Source organism: Manduca sexta, chromosome 8 (genome assembly GCF_014839805.1).
Source record: "Manduca sexta isolate Smith_Timp_Sample1 chromosome 8, JHU_Msex_v1.0, whole genome shotgun sequence".
In the NCBI taxonomy this organism is placed as follows: domain Eukaryota; kingdom Metazoa; phylum Arthropoda; class Insecta; order Lepidoptera; family Sphingidae; genus Manduca; species Manduca sexta.
In genome coordinates, this window is record NC_051122.1 from 541,646 (window position 1) to 560,718 (window position 19,073).

Below are 19,073 nucleotides of genomic sequence, written 5' to 3' on the forward strand. Positions count from 1 at the left end.
AGATTTAACACCGTCGCGAAATAATTCAAAATCCGGGGCAACTGCAGATTAAAGCATTGCGTCATTATGAATTAAGTAATATACTATACTAGCTTTTGCCCGCGGCTCCGCCCGCGTTATAAAGTTTTTCAGACTAAAGTTTTCCGTTATAAAAGTAGTAGTTTCCCGGGAGCCTATGTTCTTCCCAGGGTCTCAAACTGTCTCCATACTAAATTTCATCTTAATACGTTGGGTAGTTTTTGAGTTTAACACGTTCAGGCAGACAGATGCAGCGGGGGACTTTGTTTTACTTATAATATATTTTTTAGAACTTTTTAAGTGAAACAATCTCGTCATACATCATTGTTGCATAACTTTAACCGTTTACGCAGTGCAGGCAACGGAAGCTCTCAAAACTCATAATTTTCCCCGTTTTTGCAACATGTTTCATTACTGCTCCGCTCCTATTAGTCATAGCGTGATGATATATAACTTTGAGCACTCCACAAACAAAGGACTATTCAACACAAAAATATTTTTTCAGTTCGAATCGGTAGTTCCTGAGATTAGCCATTACTGCTCCGCCCCTATTGAATATAGCGAGATGATATATAGCCTATAGCACTCCACGAACAAAGGGCTATCCAACGCAAAAAGAATTTTTCAGTTTGGACCGGTAGTTCCTCAGATTAGCCATTACTGCTCCGCTCCTATTGGGTATAGCGTGATGATATATAGCCTATAGCACTCCACGATCAAAGGGCTATCCAACGCAAAAAGATTTTTTCAGTTTGGACCGGTAGTTCCTGAGATTAGCCATTACTGTCCCGCTCCTATTGGGTATAGCGAGATGATATATAGCCTATAGAACTCCACGAACAAAGGGCTATCCAACGTAAAAAGAATTTTTCGGAAGGTGCGCGCGGAACGTTAAGCGAGAAAATTGATAGGTAATTAAAATAATCGCAACTTCACAAAACAAGGCTAAAGAGGTCTTTTTGCACTTTAAAAATATGCGGGTTGCACAAGAAACACAAAGAAAGGGACTTCTATATAGTTAAGCTATTGATTTGTACCAACTTTTTTTAGTTTCTTAGAATTGCTGTTGGCAACCCAGGTTCATGGTCACATTTGACACCATAGAGTAAGTAATATACTACGTAAGAAGAGGCGGCACTTAGTACATTGAATTTGAGCTCACGCACACATACGTGAGCCCAGTAGAATTACATTTTGTACCAACATTACGCAGAAAAAATGATACGCAAGGCTGCCAACTTACTATAAATCTGCTCGTTTCTAGGAACGTTCCTTATTTAATCGATATTATCGATAATTTTGTATCGACAGCTTTATATCGATAAATTTCCTGACCATAAATCTTACACTGGTATAAATTATGATTGAAATTAGAATATTAAAAATAAAACGTCCACAATTTTTAATAATTCCCTTTATTTAATTAGAAAATACACAATATTATCACGTGAATTTCTTATGTATAAATTGTATAATGTTTAGGTCTCCTACTTAAAAATTCATAACACTCCAGTTTTCCGTTATTTATTTCCAATTTTATATGGAAATTTAAAAATTTTATACCTTACAGATATGATCTTTTTCCGTCTAATCAACAATTACTATGATACAATTATTGCAAGGGCAAATTCATAGATTTCACACGTGCCTTTTTTGATTAGGTTACTAAGCATAGAATTGAAACTCCATAATCTAGAGTATTCTCTTCAACGACTACCTGAGGTTGTAAATTTGAATTAAATATACATCACTTTTATGTAATGTTTTAAATCATAATATAAATTTTCTGTTACCGGTGTAGATCAAGTGGATACTTAACCATAAATATGTTTGACTTTGGGTACTTTTGTATGCCACAAACCTCACATTTTTATACACATTAATTCTTTTCCCCATTCTCGCACACAAAATCAATAAACTACACAAATGTAAACAGAATTAGAGTCAATATCTCGGAATAATAAGAATCACTATCTCGTAACACACACTACACAAATTCCTTCAAGAAGAAATATACACGAAACGGAAAAGCTGGCTCAACTCAACGTATTCGGCATAAAACATAACTTATTATTGAACATAATCGCAATACAATTTTTTGCAAATAAACTTCAACAATGACAAATCTACCGTCAATAATGGCGGCAAATTATCAACTATCATGGTAGCCAACATACTTTCAAAATTTATTGGATTATTATGTTGGTACAAGATGTTACGATGAGACATCCTTTTGTCAACCAAAACTAAACTCTATGTAACGGCATTAAGATATATAATCATTCATCATTACACAAAATGTTCTAAGTGTCCACCCCCTGTTTGACACTTGATGTCATGTTCGTAGATGACATTACTTTAAATCTTCGTTTAATATATTGTCTTAATATCACTAGATGATCGATCTTTTGTAAAAAAAGACACTTAAATTTCCAAAAATGTCTGATATGGAACGTCAAAAAGAAATTATCCAATATGTGCCATTCATGTCTTTTGTGCATCCTTCTTTTTGGCATAATCTCACTGAATTAAAATTAGATATCGACAAATTGAATGAGACTAAGAAACAAATATTCGGTCGTTACACGTACCGAGGTGATATCGGGCCGGTTTTTGAAGTGGATGGTACTTCATTTAACAAGTAAGTGAGATACCTATAGTCAATTGTACCTACATCCTACGTTTTACTGAATCCTATACAAGCACTATAGTGGAAACAACAGCTGGAAATCATTAAAAAAATTCTCGTCATTTGAATCTCTCATGGAAATGATTACCTATAATATCAGGTTTACGAGTTCCATGCGTTAAATGACCCCTATCACAAATCATTTTACTTCAAACTTCATAACATGCTAGCTTGAGCTATAACATGCAAACCAAGCAACTGACCCAAGAAATATGAATTATACACCAAAGCTTATTGTGGTATTGAATTGGCCTTGTAATATTTGCTTGTAACCGTGGTGGCCTAAAGCTGGGTGAACCAGGCAATTGGCTAAAGCCTCACACTTAGACAAGGGTATATTGTACATCATTTCCTACCTTCCACACAAGCTTTGTATTATAAGTTTGTTTTTTATTGATATTCATATACATATAAGTATGCACCCGTGTTACCTAATTAATGAAGATAATTAACACTTCTTTAAATAAACTTTTTGATAATGATGATTTAATAATAATATAATAATATCAGCCCTGTATTATATACTTGCCCACTGCTGAGCACGGGCCTCCTCTACTACTGAGAGGGATTAGGCCTAAGTCCACCATGCTGGCCTAGTGCGGATTGGTAGACTTCACACACCTTCGAAATTCCTTTAGAGGAACTTTTCAGATGTGCAGGTTTACTCACAATGTTTTCCTTCACCGTTTAAGCGAACGATAAATTCACAAAGAATACACACATGATTTTTTTAGAAAAGTCAGAGGTGTGTGCCCTTGGGATTTGAACCTGCGGACGTTCGTCTCGGCAGACCGTTCCACACCCAACTAGGCTATCATCGCTATGATAATGATGATTTGGTTTTTACAAATTTTAAGTAATTTTCATAGGAATCCAGGATCAGAGCACTTTTATATAAATGTAACTGGTATGATCATTAATAAAAATACTATTGAAGAATTCAAAAGTCTGGACAAAGCTACACTTTTGAACTCAGTTGGTGAAACATTATGGAGTAACATAAAGAAAAAGACATGGATTAGCAAACCAAATATGTTGCTGAATTTCTTTGTCCTATCATTTGCTGTAAGTATTGGTACTATTTATATTCATAGCAGTTTATGGTACATACATATCTATACTAAATACTAATATATATACAACTGAAGACTATTTTTGAATGTGCTTGTCTGATGAACTATGTAACTAATTTTGTTTTGATGTTTTTACTAATAGCTACATTATTCCTGAGTTATATGTCCTTCATATGTCCACGGAGCTGCAGGCAAAAGATAGTCCGAATTATATTGCAAATCAACTCAATGACAGTGTCTCATAATTTATAGCACACAATATTCCAGAGACTAAGCATCTTTGTTTAATATATTTTTTATGAACATCACTCACTGTTGAGCAGAAGATCCTTCCACTTCAGTTGAATTGGACTCCCTTCATAATTCAAAATTGTATCACACTTTTTATTTGTCATTATAAAAATATTATTCTTCAGTAAATAAAAGTGTTACTTTGGTAAGTTAAGTTATGCTTAAAATTTTAATATAAATTGTTAATTACAGGATTTAAAAAAGTTTAACTATTACTATTGGTTTGCCTTTCCTGCACCAAGTAAACCAACCATGCACCTGAGGGAAATATGTTCTGATATAAAATCGCATTTAGACACCAATCAATTGAATGATCTTACTGAAGGCTTTAAATTGTTAGATGATGCACAAAAAGCTTTCTTCGCAGTTGTCAAAGAAAATAACAGGGTTAAAGTGAAAACTTTAACTGATATTTTAAATGACACTAAAGGAGTTAAAAAAGAAGTGAATGTGCAAAAAATATACCTTGTCTTTGCGGATCCAAGTAACTCGGCCAAACCAGGATGGCCCCTAAGATTATTTTTAGCAGCTTTATTGGATCATTGTCCTGACTTAGTGAATTCAGATATTAAGATCATTGGTTTGCGTTGTAATATTACTGGTGGTATTGAAAACAGTCTGGTTTTCAACATTCAAATGCCTCAGGTAAGAATTTTATAATTAATTTTTATTTAACAGATTGGGTTTTTAAAAGGCATCTGATATTATAGTACATGGTTTTGGTAAACTTATGTTGGATTTTAATAAAACAAGTTGAGCATTTATAGAAAGAAGTATATCCAGCAATTTTTTTTTAAGTGTCGTAAATTGAAAAATATTTTTACATAAAACTAGCAGCTCGTTTTAGAAAATAAAACCTTTTTGTTTAGCACCAACCAGTAATTATTGATCCTGCGACCCTACTTTCTATGGACTTAAGTAGTGGCAAAAGGGTAAATGCTATGTTTATTAATCTGTTTCAGGAAATCCACCCAATGGAAGGTACTGGTTGGGTGGGGTGGGAAATGAACGAAAAACGCCACTTTGGTCCCCGTCTCGCGAACATGTCTGCGTCCATGGACCCTAAAGTGTGAGCATTTGATGCTGTCTGTATTACATTGTATGTTATTTTGACTTAGATATGGTTTGTTATTCATTGATCTTAACGAAAATTGACGAATTTAGAGCCACCAACGTATTCTCGTAGTATAAGCAGAGAAGCGAATTGACAGTTGCTGGATAGTGATTATTTGGTTATTCAACATCACTATTGACTCCTACGTAACAGTCCTAATAATTATATTATTAATATGGTAATTTATATTTACTCATAACCAATTGCCAAAGTAGCCTAGTAAAACAGTTTTTCTAATCTCATGGGAAATAAGGTAAATTGAATTTTACAAGTGGCTATAATAATATCAGCCCTGTGTTATATACTGTCCCACTGCTGGGCACAGGTCTCCTCTACTATCAAGAGGGATTAGGCCCACTATGCTGGCCTGGTACAGATTTGCAGACTTCACATATCGTCAAAATTTCTATAGAGAACTTCTCAGGTATGCAGGTTTCCTCGCGACTTCACAGTTAAAGCAAGCGATAATTCACAAAGAATAGACACATAACTTAAGAAAAGGCAGAGGTGCGTGCCGTGCATTCCCAACTAGCCTTTAGCCGCTGTAATGACCATAATTCCTACTACTTATTTTGTTTCAGATTGGCAGAAACATCATCTGATTTAAACATAAAACTTATGAAGTGGCGACTCGTTCCAGACATAGATGTGGACGTTATGAAGACTACGAAATGTTTGTTATTAGGCGCCGGCACACTTGGCTGCCATGTTGCCAGGGATTTATTGGTAAGTAAAATAAATTTACAGAACAGCAAATGCACAAACATAAGCTCATAAATTACAATTGAAATGTAGTAAGTTCTACTTCGTCATAAAAGTTATTCTGTTTTAGGCCTGGGGATTCCGGCATATAACATTCATAGACAATGGTAAGGTTTCGTATTCCAATCCTACGAGACAAGTATTATTTAACTATCAGGATTGCTTGTCTGGAGGTCGCAAAAAGGCTGAGGCGGCTGCAGACAACTTAAAATTAATACTGCCTACTGTTGTAAGTCCAAACATTATAGCAATATTTTTGACAACTCTAAAAAAAAATTCGTGACTGGAAACAGATTTTATTTCCTGTACACATATCTGTATATATGTTTACTGTGTATTAAAAATTGTCTAGAAAGAAAAAACCGCACAGTATTAATAGAATTATTATTATAAATTGGCAACCATTCTGTATTGTTACTCAATACTTTTTAAAGATTTCTAAAAGATCTTTTTATTTCTCTTTCTAGAATAGTAAAGGTATAGCAGCACACATACCCATGCCAGGACACCCTGTAGGAGAGTCTTTGAAGGATGAGACAGTATCCAATATAAAATTAATAACAGAGGCAATTGCGGAACATGATGTTGTATTCTTATTATTGGATACCAGAGAAGCGAGGTGGCTTCCCACTCTTATTGCAGCTCATTATGGGAAGGTAATGTTTATAAGAATAAACAGGCATGTCTCTTTAGGTTTGAATTTAGAACACCACAATCTTCATTGCTCGCTCTTAACATTTGTCACACACTCTACTAATGGGAGAGTAGGGTGAGATATTGGGCGAACTTAGGTGTAATGATACATCTGTATAATGTAGTACACATTTGTTTCTGCTATTTTCAGTATTCCATAATTATTTGTACGTAATAATAGAGTGATGATTCTGCTCTTGGTGTTTTGTCGTTTAAATAAAGTATAGATATTTAGTATAAGTTTTTCTTGTTTTTAATACAGATAGTAATAAACGCAGCACTAGGATTTGACAGTTATCTCGTGATGAGGCACGGCGTATGTTCCTCGTCGCAAGAGGGAGCAGTGTCTATCGACAACAGCTGCGTGCCGGGAGGGAGCCTTGGCTGCTATTTCTGCAACGATGTCACTGCGCCTGGCAATGTAAGTTTCTCAAATGTTTTTCACACATAAAAAAAGCATTAAACTGTTGGGAACATACTGTAATCTGAATAAGTAGTGAGGGATAATCATCTCTCGTCAGTCGATACTCTAGATGCCACTCCATTTACCATCAGGTGTAGTGAAATAACTTTGTCGTACCATATAAAATATGTCGTTTTTTTTAGCGTCCTACTGTGTATTTACAATATGACGTATGCGCATGGTGAAAGTCTATAATAGTAATTTGTTTACTGCTATCTCCATTTCAATACAGTTTATTATACACTTATAAAATGTTTATACATCAGATAGGTCTCTGCTTACCCCATGGTATAACAGGCGTGAATGTGTGTAATATGCTTGTGTTCATACTCATGGAGTTTATGTTAATTAAAAATATATATTTCAGTCATTAAAAGATCGTACGTTAGACCAACAATGTACCGTCACTCGTCCGGGCGTGGCAGCCATAGCGGGTGCTTTGGCTGTTGAAATATTAGTTGGACTACTGCAACACCCATTAAGGTATTCTGTATTAATTTATTAATGGCATTTGCACTTATTATTCGGACTAATTTCAATTATAATATGATATTTGAAATTAATTATATCATAATGAAATCGTGAATAATAATTAATATTAAGGAGATGTTAGGGGCATCTGTGAATGGATTAATTCGCTATGTCACTTATATTGTAACGAGATATTATTTAAAATATATATACATATTAAAATTTAGGTCTAGAAGTCAAATTAGACGCTAGTATTTGATTCAGAGACTAATTAGTCTCTGGCTTAAAAACTGTATTGACCAACATTAAACGACGATGTTTCAGGGTTGAAGCACCAGCAATATACAATTCAAATAGCGATACAAACGACGAGCAAAACATGCAGGGCGTCCTGGGCCCTGTTCCTCATAGTATACGAGGGTTCTTGCACTCATACCAAACTGTGGTACCAACTTGTACGAAGTTCAAACAGTGCATAGCCTGCTCCGATATCGTCATCGACTTGTATAGGAACGAAGGTATAGACTTCCTACTGAAGGTGTTCAACAGTGGAACTTATTTGGAACAAGTGACCGGCCTCTCTGAGTTACATCTGACGGCTGAAATGACCGATGTGAGTCTTTATAACATATATTTTACAAATTACACAAATACTTTTACAAATTTCCTCAATTTCTGACTGCTCAGCTAAGACTATGCATATGAAATTTAAGTCCTTCCAGTGATTATGTACTTAATAAATATATTATTTTGAATACGTTTTTCTGTTATTTCAGATACTCACTTTTTCGGATGAGGATGATTGAAAATCGACTTTACTTACGTTGCTTTTAGACTGCATTTGAAATAAGCTTTATGTATATATGGAATTTTTTAAGCTTTATATTTAATTCTTATAATAAAAGCTTTAAATGTTGTTAACTGCTGGTTTTATCTTACCCTTAAAATAATTCTTATTGAAATAAAGTACATGGAAAAAAAAATACTGTCATTCTTTTTGGATATCAACGGCAACAATGACCTTTCATGTAGGACCTTTCATGTGCGAGCTAATAAATAGTTTCTGACAATACACAAACAAGAAGGTACAATACTATAAATTATGAACACTTCTGAAATACCTGAACTGATATAACTGACGCTAACCCAATATCCAATATTTCACTATCACCCATATTAATTGCTTCGATGGCGTAGTTGTAATGTGTACGGGGTATAAGTACGACCATCGTCCTGAGGTCCTGGGTTCGAATCCCGGTTTGGTTCATAAATAAAGGTGACTGGTTTTTTCCATCTTAAAAATTACTCAATCCTAGCTCGGAGTCAGGAAGTTTACGGTGTGATATACCCGTGCCTCTAAAAGCATGTAAAACCGTCTTCCGCCTGATCTTTCTCCGGTCATGTCTGTCGAGTCGCCGTCTCACGGGACTATCACTATGAGAATGAAGGAACAAAGAGTGCAACAGTGTATTGTGCACACACTTGTGCACTATAATATTTCCTGCGTACTTGGCTGATCTCCGATGAGATAGGCCACTGTGGCAGAAATTCTACTAGGAAGGATTCAATACGTATATATCTACTAACAACAATTTATTAAATATTATATCTATACAATTAAGGGTGCATGTTCATCTGTATTGCCGGGAGTTGCGTTATGACTGGATTAGCAATCTTCTTCACTGGCTTTGGTGGCTTGATCTTCCTGCCGTGACGCCCAGACTTCCTCTGCCAGAGACCAGACCGAGGCCTATTCCCGAGCCATCTATTGCGCTGAGCCGAACCTATAGGCGTGCTGCCGTGTAGGACATTCGAAAGGCGTCCTGGTAACAGTAAATGGTTGCAATGAAGTAACAGGGGTTCTCTTTTTTAAAGGTAGGAAGTTGATATCATAACTTTTTCACCTCATTAGTGATATAAATTATGTACATACCAACAACGGCCATGCAGTGCTGGTCAAAACTAAATAAATGTTTGGAAGGCATCTGCACAATAACTCGATCCTCTTGCTTCCTGATAATTGTACCGTATGTTCCTGCTGCATGTATGTATAAACCGCCCTGACCTAGAATATGTGTAAATTTTTGGCATGTTAGGATGAAAGCTGTTATACATATACAAATTAAAAAATATATTTTAACCTTATAAAACCAAAACATACATAAAATGAAAATGGCAAGAGGTTCATTTTCTCATGGCGGATCAATTTTCTATAAACAATGAATTTTAGGGGCATGTTCAAATTTGATGAAATCTCCATGAATGGATTGCGATATACGCGCATATATTTCTGTATGCGTGCCATCTTGAGGCGCACACACGCGTACAAGGGTTGAAATGAAAAGATTCTGACACGCAAGCACATGTTCAACCAACATCAAATAAAGAATGAGGTGGCATTAATGCTGTGCATTCTCGATATGAACAGCATTAATATGCACACTAACTTAAAAATTCGCCGGAAAATAATGATTGCAGAGATTCTAAAATATTTAATTTACCTGGTTCTTTTTCAATAGAATGTACCAGTGTTCCAGTGGGCAGAGCTCCCAATACATAAGCATCACCCTCATTTGCCCTCACTAAAAAGTAATTTCATTACTTATTATCTTGTGAAAAAAATATATTATGTTTTTTAAATATTTAGTTTGCCGTAAAGAAATTATTTGAAAATATGACAATAGGTATATTTGTTTATCTATTTATTTAAGGACCTCCAATGAAGGATACATGTTATTAAACATATATCATATAGTATATTCATAAACACCTTAGACGTACCAGGTATCCTAGGCAATTCGCGAGATGATTTTATGATATCTCCAGCTTTCATGTTCTCTGTAGCCAATATGTATTTTAATTTATCACCAATGGCCACCAAGGCAATGTGTGCTGTTCGACATCCATCCTCCATGACCTGAGGGTGCAACATTAAAATTTACATAAACTGAAAACCTAATAATGTAAGCCTTATCTTTCTAAGTCTATTATAGCTCAAGTTTTTCTTTTTTATTTAAACTGGAAAGAGAATGTGTACCTGTATAACTTTTTCCAGTTGCGGTGGACCTTCCGTTGGTCCGGTTCTGTGCCAATCTATCCAATGATATTTATGTTTTATACCTCCGCCGATACCCTTTGCTACTAACCTACCTGAAAAAATTTGTTTATTTTAGAAAGGTGTAGACATCTTACTGATATCCAATAATTTTCTATGTGTACCAACCAGTCACAGGGTCTCTGCCGGCAAGGTTTGTGACGTTCAATGGTTTTACCGTGTATTCTTCCGGAAAATGTACTATTCTTCGATAGCTTTTGCCAAATCCTGGCTTCGGTTTAACAATATTTGGCTTACTAGCCAAGTTTGTAACGGTAACATGAATGGTACGCCTGCTTAATAGTGCTGGACCTATTGTTAAATTGCCGAAAAGTCTATTTAATGCCATTTTCACCTAAATATGTTAATTTCGTTTAAAATAAAATGATTATATTAACAACTACCACATAACCTAACATTTTTAATTTGACGTTTCGATTCAGTCAGTGTGATGCCTAATCAACACCTTTTTTCCCCAAATTTCAAAATTAAAACTCGATCATTCGGTTGTTATCCTGCTGCATAATATCCAGTAATAGGAACACGTATCAGTATTGGATAACCACCGCAAGTACTCGTGTACCGGTAAAATAAAGGTATACTTCCCCTAAAATTATATTTTAAGAGAATGGGGTGCTTTAAAAATATTGCGTCTTAGAATATGCGACATACTCATAAATGCAATGTTGTGCTGGATATCTACCTGATAAAGAAAAAAGTATTTTTTTTCTAAAAAGTACCGGTAAATAATTTTGGCTACACTAGCTACTACTACTACTAAAAAAAAATTAAGACGCCCTCTAGCGGAAATTTCTTCACGAAAATACATCGTGAATGTGGCGTGTGTTGTTTGGAATATTACGAGTCGTAAATAAAATTGCTTCCAATGGATTACTAATTTTAGTTATAACTGAACTTTAATTGTGTTAAAAGATTATACTGTTAAGAAACTTTCTGTGAATAATATTAACTGATGCCAAAAGGTGGTTAACGTTTGGTATTTTGTCATATGTTGCACGCCTGTCTGGGAGTTCGAAGAAGACAAAAAAATAATCAGTAATTTCGATGCTAAATTGATAATGCAGTAAGTTTTATGTATTTGTTTTTCATATATACAGTTGGTGGTGACAAAAACTATGTTTGTATAAATGATAAACTATTATATTTTGCCTTTATTATTAGCAGGTTACTTACATTAGTGTCCGCAAATGAAATTCGTAATTGTAACAATCATTATTACAATTTTGACAAACATTGTGCAGAATCCATTGACTTCATTCAGTATTAAGTGTCTGTCATCAAGACACCTTCTGTGATATTATTTTTGATAAGTACACTTTTTGTTACAGAAATAGACTTGACCAGTCTTTTTTCACGTCAAACTTCCTCGTGAGGATGCGGTGCCTTAAAAATAAATACGATGTATGTTAAGGTTTCTATTTTTGATTCACCATAATGGTTGTCAGATCTGAAATTGAATAGCATCATAATGAGTCACAATCTGGCGGGAATGCCATCATACAGGCTGCCGGGCTCAGGACTAGGGCCTCCGGACTTCAAACCGCCTATGGACACACCAACACCACCGGCACCGGCGCCAAGTAATCCTAAAAAGCGCAGAAAAACCTCTAATGCCAATAATGCACTTACACCGCAACCACCACCGACAGCACAAGACCTTCTGCCTCCCCCATTAACTGGATATGGAGATACAATAGTGGCATCCAATCCCTTCGATGATTCACCATCAACGGTTTCCCACAATGGTCCAATGATGAGCCAGAATGGACCAATGATGAACCAAAACAGCTCAATGGGGATGATGGGACCTATGCATGGTATGGGTGGACCTCCAATGAGACACATGAGCCCCTTACCTCATAGTATGAGTCCTATGAATCAACCAATGCCTCCTAGAGGAGGAATAAGCCCAATGGGGAACATGAGTCCAATGGGGCATATGGGAGGCATGTCACCAATGGGAGGGCCAAATATGGGAATGAGCAACCACAGTATGGGGCCAGGAATGGGGCCAACATCAAGGTCAATGGGCAGTCCAATGAGTCCTATGAATTCAATGCCAATGGGTTCTCCCATGCCATCTGGACCAATGGGTAGTCCTATGAATATGGGTTCAATGACAGGGAGTCACATGAGCAACAGTCCAATGGGGCCACCAATGCACAGTCCACTGGGGGCAGGGTCAATGAATGGGCCTATGAATGGACCCATGGGTGGTGGAGGACCGGCATGAATGTGCCCCGTATGAATGGTCCAATGGGGCCTAGCTGTTCAAATGGCTCAATGGGGCCTACTAGTTCTATAATGTCATCTAATCCCATGCAAAGTGGGGGGATGGGCCCTGGACATTGTGGTCCAATGAGACATGGCAGTCCTATGGCTTCTGGCATGGGAGGTGGTCCAATGGGCGGTAATGGTCCTATGACATCTATGGGGCCTGGTCCTCCATATAGCGGTAGTCACATGGGTCATGGAGGTCCTATGGGCATGGCTGGAAATGGATCTATGGGTATGGGGCCTGGACCTGGTAATATGGGGAATTGTGGTCCTCTTGCTGGCATGAGTGGAATGGCCATGGGTGGACCAGGTGGACAAGGAGTTGGACCGATGGGACAAGGCATGGGAATGTTTGGCCCTAAGCCAATGCCAGTCAGTGCTGGGAAAGTGTATCCACCAGATCAACCCATGGTTTTTAACCCTCAAAACCCAAATGCACCACCCATATACCCATGTGGGGTGTGTCATAAGGAGGTGCACGATAATGATCAAGCAATCTTATGCGAGTCTGGTTGCAACTTTTGGTTTCACAGGTGAGAAATTTTACATACTATTTTGCAGTTTAATTTAACTTACAAAGGCCTCTTAAAAATGTTCAATGATTTTATATTATATTCTGGGAAAGAAAACTAAAATGTTATTAAATTATCCTTCTTTTTTGTTATCTATGATGTATTTGGTTCAAGACAAACCCAAATAAAAGTGCTATTATTAAATGTACATTTCAATTACACTTCGTTTTTTCCTTCCCCATATGAGAGGACATTATTTGGCATCAAATTAATACAAAATTCTTCTGTAGAACATTTTTAATAAATATATTAAAATGAATTATGAATTAATTTCAAATTTCGTTGAGTAATAATAAATTGATTCTACCTTACAGAAAGGCCATCAGAATCTTTAAGATAAAATTTTACTCAGCATCTTTTGAATGGCATATTCACCATTTATATAGTAATTTTATAACATCATAAAGTAATGTTTTAATATTATGTTATAGTACGCACTCGAACTCCGAGTTATCGCGGGTTGAGTAACAGGGCGATTGCTCACAGCGCTTTTGGGTACAGTCAAGCGTTTAAGGCCTTAGCGTTATATACTAATGACGATGTCGTATTATTCATTTTAATTTTGCGCCTGCTTATTTTACGGACTAGTAGACCTAATTCATTACTGCATATTTTATTTTTCAAGTTGGTTGAATAACAATTGATTGAAGCTACAAAATACCAAATATTATATAAGTAAATTATGTAATTAAATTATTAAATTTACTTTCATAAGTCAGCACAAATATATTTAAAAAATAATATTTTGCTTTTGAAAACGAGTAATCGAAAAATAATTAACACACTTTCGCCGCCTTACTGTATTGATTACGTAATATCAACGTCTGTTTTCAATGAACAATAATTTTATTCGCGTTTCTCGATCTATCCCGGCAATGGACCAATCAAACCAATTTTTTTACCTGCCTACTAACGACTTATTTTGAATGGATTATTATCGGGATCGCTTCGACGATTAAGATTGGGATCGTTTATTAAAACCGGCTATAAGTTACTGCATTATTAGCTCAACATTCTTTAAAATTCCTCTGCGTTCGCCCGCGGACCGTAACTATTATTAAATCAGACGTTTTTAACCGACTCCAAAGGGGAGAAGTTATATAGTTGTTTATTGCCAATATATCTAAGGGTGCTAGAGCATACAATAGGCAGTGGCCTATACTATAAATTTTGAGCTTAGAAACATGCAACAACAGATGCTACTTGCCGATCACATATACATATGTAGCATAGCATAACATAACAGTACCTGTAACAGCCAATTCATAATATAATTTTAAATCATTTCCAGGGGGTGTACGGGGCTGACGGAACCGGCGTTCCAGTTGTTGACTGCAGAAGTGTATGCAGAGTGGGTGTGTGACAAGTGCCTACAGTCCAAAAATATCCCACTAGTGAAGTTTAAGCCATAGCGATGCGCTGCGCCGCCTTCACCCCTATTCCTGCCACACATCTGAGTCGGATGCCACTTCGTAACATCACAAGTATTTATTTCATTTCATGATTAATATGGACATTGAAGGCTAGCGCACACCAAGTCTGCACCGGCGGACGTTATACGCAACCGGCGAACTTCAGTGCCTCCGAACGTCCTAGTCTATGTGAGCCTTAGAGTGTAATGGTTATTTACGACTTGGGACATGAAGTCACTCAATCGGTTGTAAGGAGTCGGTCTGTCGTTAGTCTTGCTAAGAAAGATCTCATGTTGGATAGTTACAATTTAAGAATGTTATCGAGTATTGATGGTTTAAAATCAGTATAAATTTATCAAATGCTATATCTACTAACCGATTTGAACGGAATGAAAGGTATGGAAAACATGTTATCTATGAAAATGCAGACGGTCCTGTTATGTCTAGTCTGTTATGATTGTCATTTTATCTTATTTATATTTAATCTATTGCTAAGATGTGACGGTTGCAGTACAATTAGTACGGAGTATTGACGGCACGTGTTCCTTTGTAAAGCATATCTGTTTGAGCAAATATAAGCGTGTTGGTGTAATAACTAATGTACACTAAATTTAAAATATAAACAATAACGTCGACCCAAGAAATTTTCGATGCCTCGTTCATGTATCGCTTAAGAATTTGTGCATAATGTAAATATCTCTTAGATGATAAGCCTAACTTTCCGCCTTATGAAAATGGTGACCTGTAAGTTCATGTGCGTGCGCGCATTCGCCGCCGTTGAGTGTGGTACGCACTGTCAGCGTCATGCCTTTAAACTGCGCGATCGTTCCGATGACGTCACAGTTGTACGCCCATGGCGCATTGGTACAAAAGCACCTTAGGCGATCTTTAGTTTGACTACTTTGATAATAATGTACTTAGTATTTCGGTGCCCTAATTTGCATGTAACATTATGCGCGTTATCTGTACGTACTTGTAAATATAATGAATCCATACGCTTTGTTAAGTATAAGGGTGTTAAATGTGTTTGTCAATTTTTTTACTTTTGGAGACTTTTTTTTAAATAAAAGAAATGTAATATAAGTTGTGTAAATACTTATGTAGCTTTGATGAAATGAGATTATACAATTGGTCAGTGGACTCCAGAGGTGCGCTTGGTTGTGATTTATTAAGTGCGTGTTCTAGCATGCATGTTGTTTTTATATTCTGCACAAGAGCATCAAACGATCTGGAGTCAGTCGCGGTCTTGCTACAAATATTGATTTCAATATTATGGGACATTAAAAACGTTTAAGAACAAATGCATAAAAAGCGGAATTCAGAAAATAAACAACCTTGTAAATATGTATTTGAGTGCCTATACAAATATTGAGCATTTTAAACAATAAAGAATTTATATATTTTTACCATTATTTTAATCTCCGAAACTTATAAGTTATGAGATATTGAACAAGCAACTAAAGCAATATGGCCCAAGTTAACGAAATAATTTTGATTAATAGTTTTATATTTATTTTCCGAATTGGCCGCTATCTTAAATATTTTTAAGAGTAATGAAGTATCTATTTATAAACATTTAGTTATAGAATTTTTGAAAACTGCTGCACATGCACTTAAACTTCATTTTGGGTTGTGTTGATATCGTATTTTTATAAAACAGAATGTTTTATGTAATTTTTTTAAGGATTTTTTGAGTCTCAAGTTCACTGCATAAAACGTACTACATAAGACGTACGTGACCCGCGGGACGCACGTACGTGGCTCCCAGGACCAGTGAGAGCCGTAGGTATGCGCAAGATTCGTAATGTGGTAACACCTTACGGTTTTGTTCACAATATAACTCTGGAATTGCTATTGCGTTCCAAGCTGTTATTTGTATGGTGCATTTTACGTCAGAGAAAGCAAATGTTCACACAGCTTTTGTCAGAGTTATACCAAGTTTACTATTACGTAGAAACAATGGTGTCTGCTATATTCGTATTTGTTTTTAATTACACAAGTATTCGTTTTTATACAAGATAAAATATTCTACAAAGCAGGTCGTAATTTTGAGATTTCTACGAAACTTTAATTTTGCGTTAACTATGCAGCAGAATTAATTAGTAGTGTAGGTGAGTTTTTTATTCAAGAATATATGAATTTTAATAAGTTTAATTCTAATGTTTACAATTTTGCCATACTATAAGATGTATTTTTATATAACGGCCGTATAATGTATAAATGCTTGTGTTTGTGAACATAAATTAATTCTGTTCAAATAAATAATTTTATCAAAATTTACGTATGAAATTGTGGCCGTTCTACTTTCGTATAATCAATTGAAAACAGCCATGACATTGACACCCGTATTCACAAACAGAACTGTGAGGACACAGCGCGCCCGAACAGAGTCGACAATTTCATAGTTTTGTTTATCTGACAGCCAACTAAAGTTATATGAGATATTAGCCGACCACATCGCTGCTATGCCTACGCACTTCGAAGGCTGTCATACCAAAACCACTGAGGATCAGATATGTTCCGTATTTAGCTATGTAATGTTTGTGAATGCGGGTCTTAGTTTAGTAAGCAATTGTCCCTAGAGATTTGAGTGACTAATCTATGTGACAGATTATGCAAATTTCTGTGTGCAAAGTGTTATATAGTTTACATTTTGTGCGCCTTAATGTTAAAGCTACTGGCAGACGAGAAAGATATGAATACTAATTAACATGATTTGTAAATATATTTAAATACGGATCGACGAATAATTGCTAATAATTGTACAGTTATAATTAGAATCTATAGAATATTCGGCCATGAATGTATGTTACGATTTAAACATCACAATTATGACACGGAGACTGCTGTTGTTCACTGATACGGTGTTGCAAAGGGATTAACGGTATTAAATAATGATTTAGACTTAATTTGCAATATATTTAGTAATGTGTGTAGTTTTGTTGTAGTTGTTTGTGTTTTGTCGTGCTTTCTCTGACGTTAAATATCGCTCAACATGCCAAGAAAAATACATAATAATTATTACAGAATCACATATAATTACCGCATGACTAACGTTAGAAGTGTACTTATCAGCCCTATACATTAAAACAAAAACCTACCCATTTATCAATTTATTTGATGGTTGGGGTAGATAATTATTTACATTTGTAGTAAAAGCTGATGACAAAATTAATAAAAATAATATTAAAGCCCGGAATACATGATAATGTAGTGAGAAAATACTTTTATTTGAATGTATTTGTTGCGTTGTGAAAATACAAGGAAATTTGCCTATATCGTTTGTGGCAATGAGATTACATTATTTCGAGCTGTGCCGACTACAGGCTTTACTAATTACATGTTTATTCGAGGCATAAATTTATAACAAAGTTAATATGTAATCCGTAATAAAACCAATTTGTATCTTACGTGAAACCGGCCGCGACTTTTAAACGATGCAACATCGTATAGTGCACAACGAGCTTTATCCTGTGAAGTGGCAATGAAATCGTTTTAGCTCCAACGATCCGTTGCGAGTGAAGTTGTAAAGCAGATTTTATTAAATCTAAAATAGAATCGGTGGTCTTAAACCTGTGCATAGTTTATTTTGTATTATGTGAATAATAACAAGCAATAATAAAATTGTTATTGAGAAATTTTATTTTATTAGCATCAACCTAAAATCCTTTAAAAGAATTAAGGCGAAAATTATTTTAATTATTATACCTGTCCATTTAATAAGCTTTTGCCTCACCGTGTCGCCTGACCTTCAAACCTTTAGAATTAGAAAATTTAACAGGTAAATTATGTGCATTGGCCTTCCTTCAGAGAATTCAAGTAAACAAAGCCAGTCTACCTGCTTTATTAGTGGCTGATCCAGAGAACAATGGAACTGGCACTAAGATGAATTTTGTTACGGGATAGGGCGACAGTAGTAGCCGCCGCTTTCAACAACCACATAACTAGCGGAGTAGGTAAATATGCAAGAAATTTTTAGTGTGACAAGCTTTTGCTGGGGCTACGCCAGCATAAAAAAATCCTGATATAAAAGTGGCCTATGTCCTTAAAGTTTCGAACAATTACCATCCCAAATTTTATCGAAATCGTTTCGGTAGTTCAGGCAGACAAGACATGGCGGGGG

At 35.7% G+C, this 19,073-nt stretch overlaps 3 protein-coding genes across 3 annotated transcripts; 2 read left to right on the top strand and 1 right to left on the bottom strand.

Annotated features, from left to right (window-relative positions):
- The first annotated feature begins 2,343 nt into the window (after positions 1 to 2,343).
- LOC115446829 (ubiquitin-like modifier-activating enzyme ATG7) lies at positions 2,344 to 8,556 on the top strand. Its single transcript, XM_030173631.2, has 11 exons — positions 2,344 to 2,659; positions 3,577 to 3,772; positions 4,264 to 4,716; positions 5,034 to 5,140; positions 5,767 to 5,911; positions 6,018 to 6,176; positions 6,415 to 6,603; positions 6,903 to 7,061; positions 7,471 to 7,586; positions 7,899 to 8,187; positions 8,351 to 8,556. Exons 1-11 carry the CDS (start codon positions 2,457 to 2,459, stop codon positions 8,378 to 8,380), a joined length of 2,046 nt encoding a protein of 681 aa, XP_030029491.2. The 5' UTR covers positions 2,344 to 2,456; the 3' UTR covers positions 8,381 to 8,556.
- Positions 8,557 to 9,150: 594 nt separating this feature from the next.
- On the bottom strand, positions 9,151 to 11,108 carry LOC115446684 (39S ribosomal protein L2, mitochondrial). The gene is made up of 6 exons (XM_030173450.2): positions 10,798 to 11,108; positions 10,612 to 10,724; positions 10,356 to 10,491; positions 10,076 to 10,156; positions 9,508 to 9,639; positions 9,151 to 9,397 (listed from the first exon to the last, which is right to left on the bottom strand). Exons 1-6 carry the CDS (start codon positions 11,015 to 11,017, stop codon positions 9,192 to 9,194), a joined length of 888 nt encoding a protein of 295 aa, XP_030029310.2. The 5' UTR covers positions 11,018 to 11,108; the 3' UTR covers positions 9,151 to 9,191.
- Positions 11,109 to 11,462: 354 nt separating this feature from the next.
- On the top strand, positions 11,463 to 18,588 carry LOC115450887 (protein pygopus). The gene is given in 4 exon segments (XM_037436509.1): positions 11,463 to 11,752; positions 12,018 to 12,914; positions 12,917 to 13,499; positions 14,830 to 18,588. Coding segments are annotated over 3 exon segments (1,461 nt in total). The 5' UTR covers positions 11,463 to 11,752; positions 12,018 to 12,157; the 3' UTR covers positions 14,951 to 18,588.
- The last annotated feature ends 485 nt before the right edge of the window (positions 18,589 to 19,073 follow it).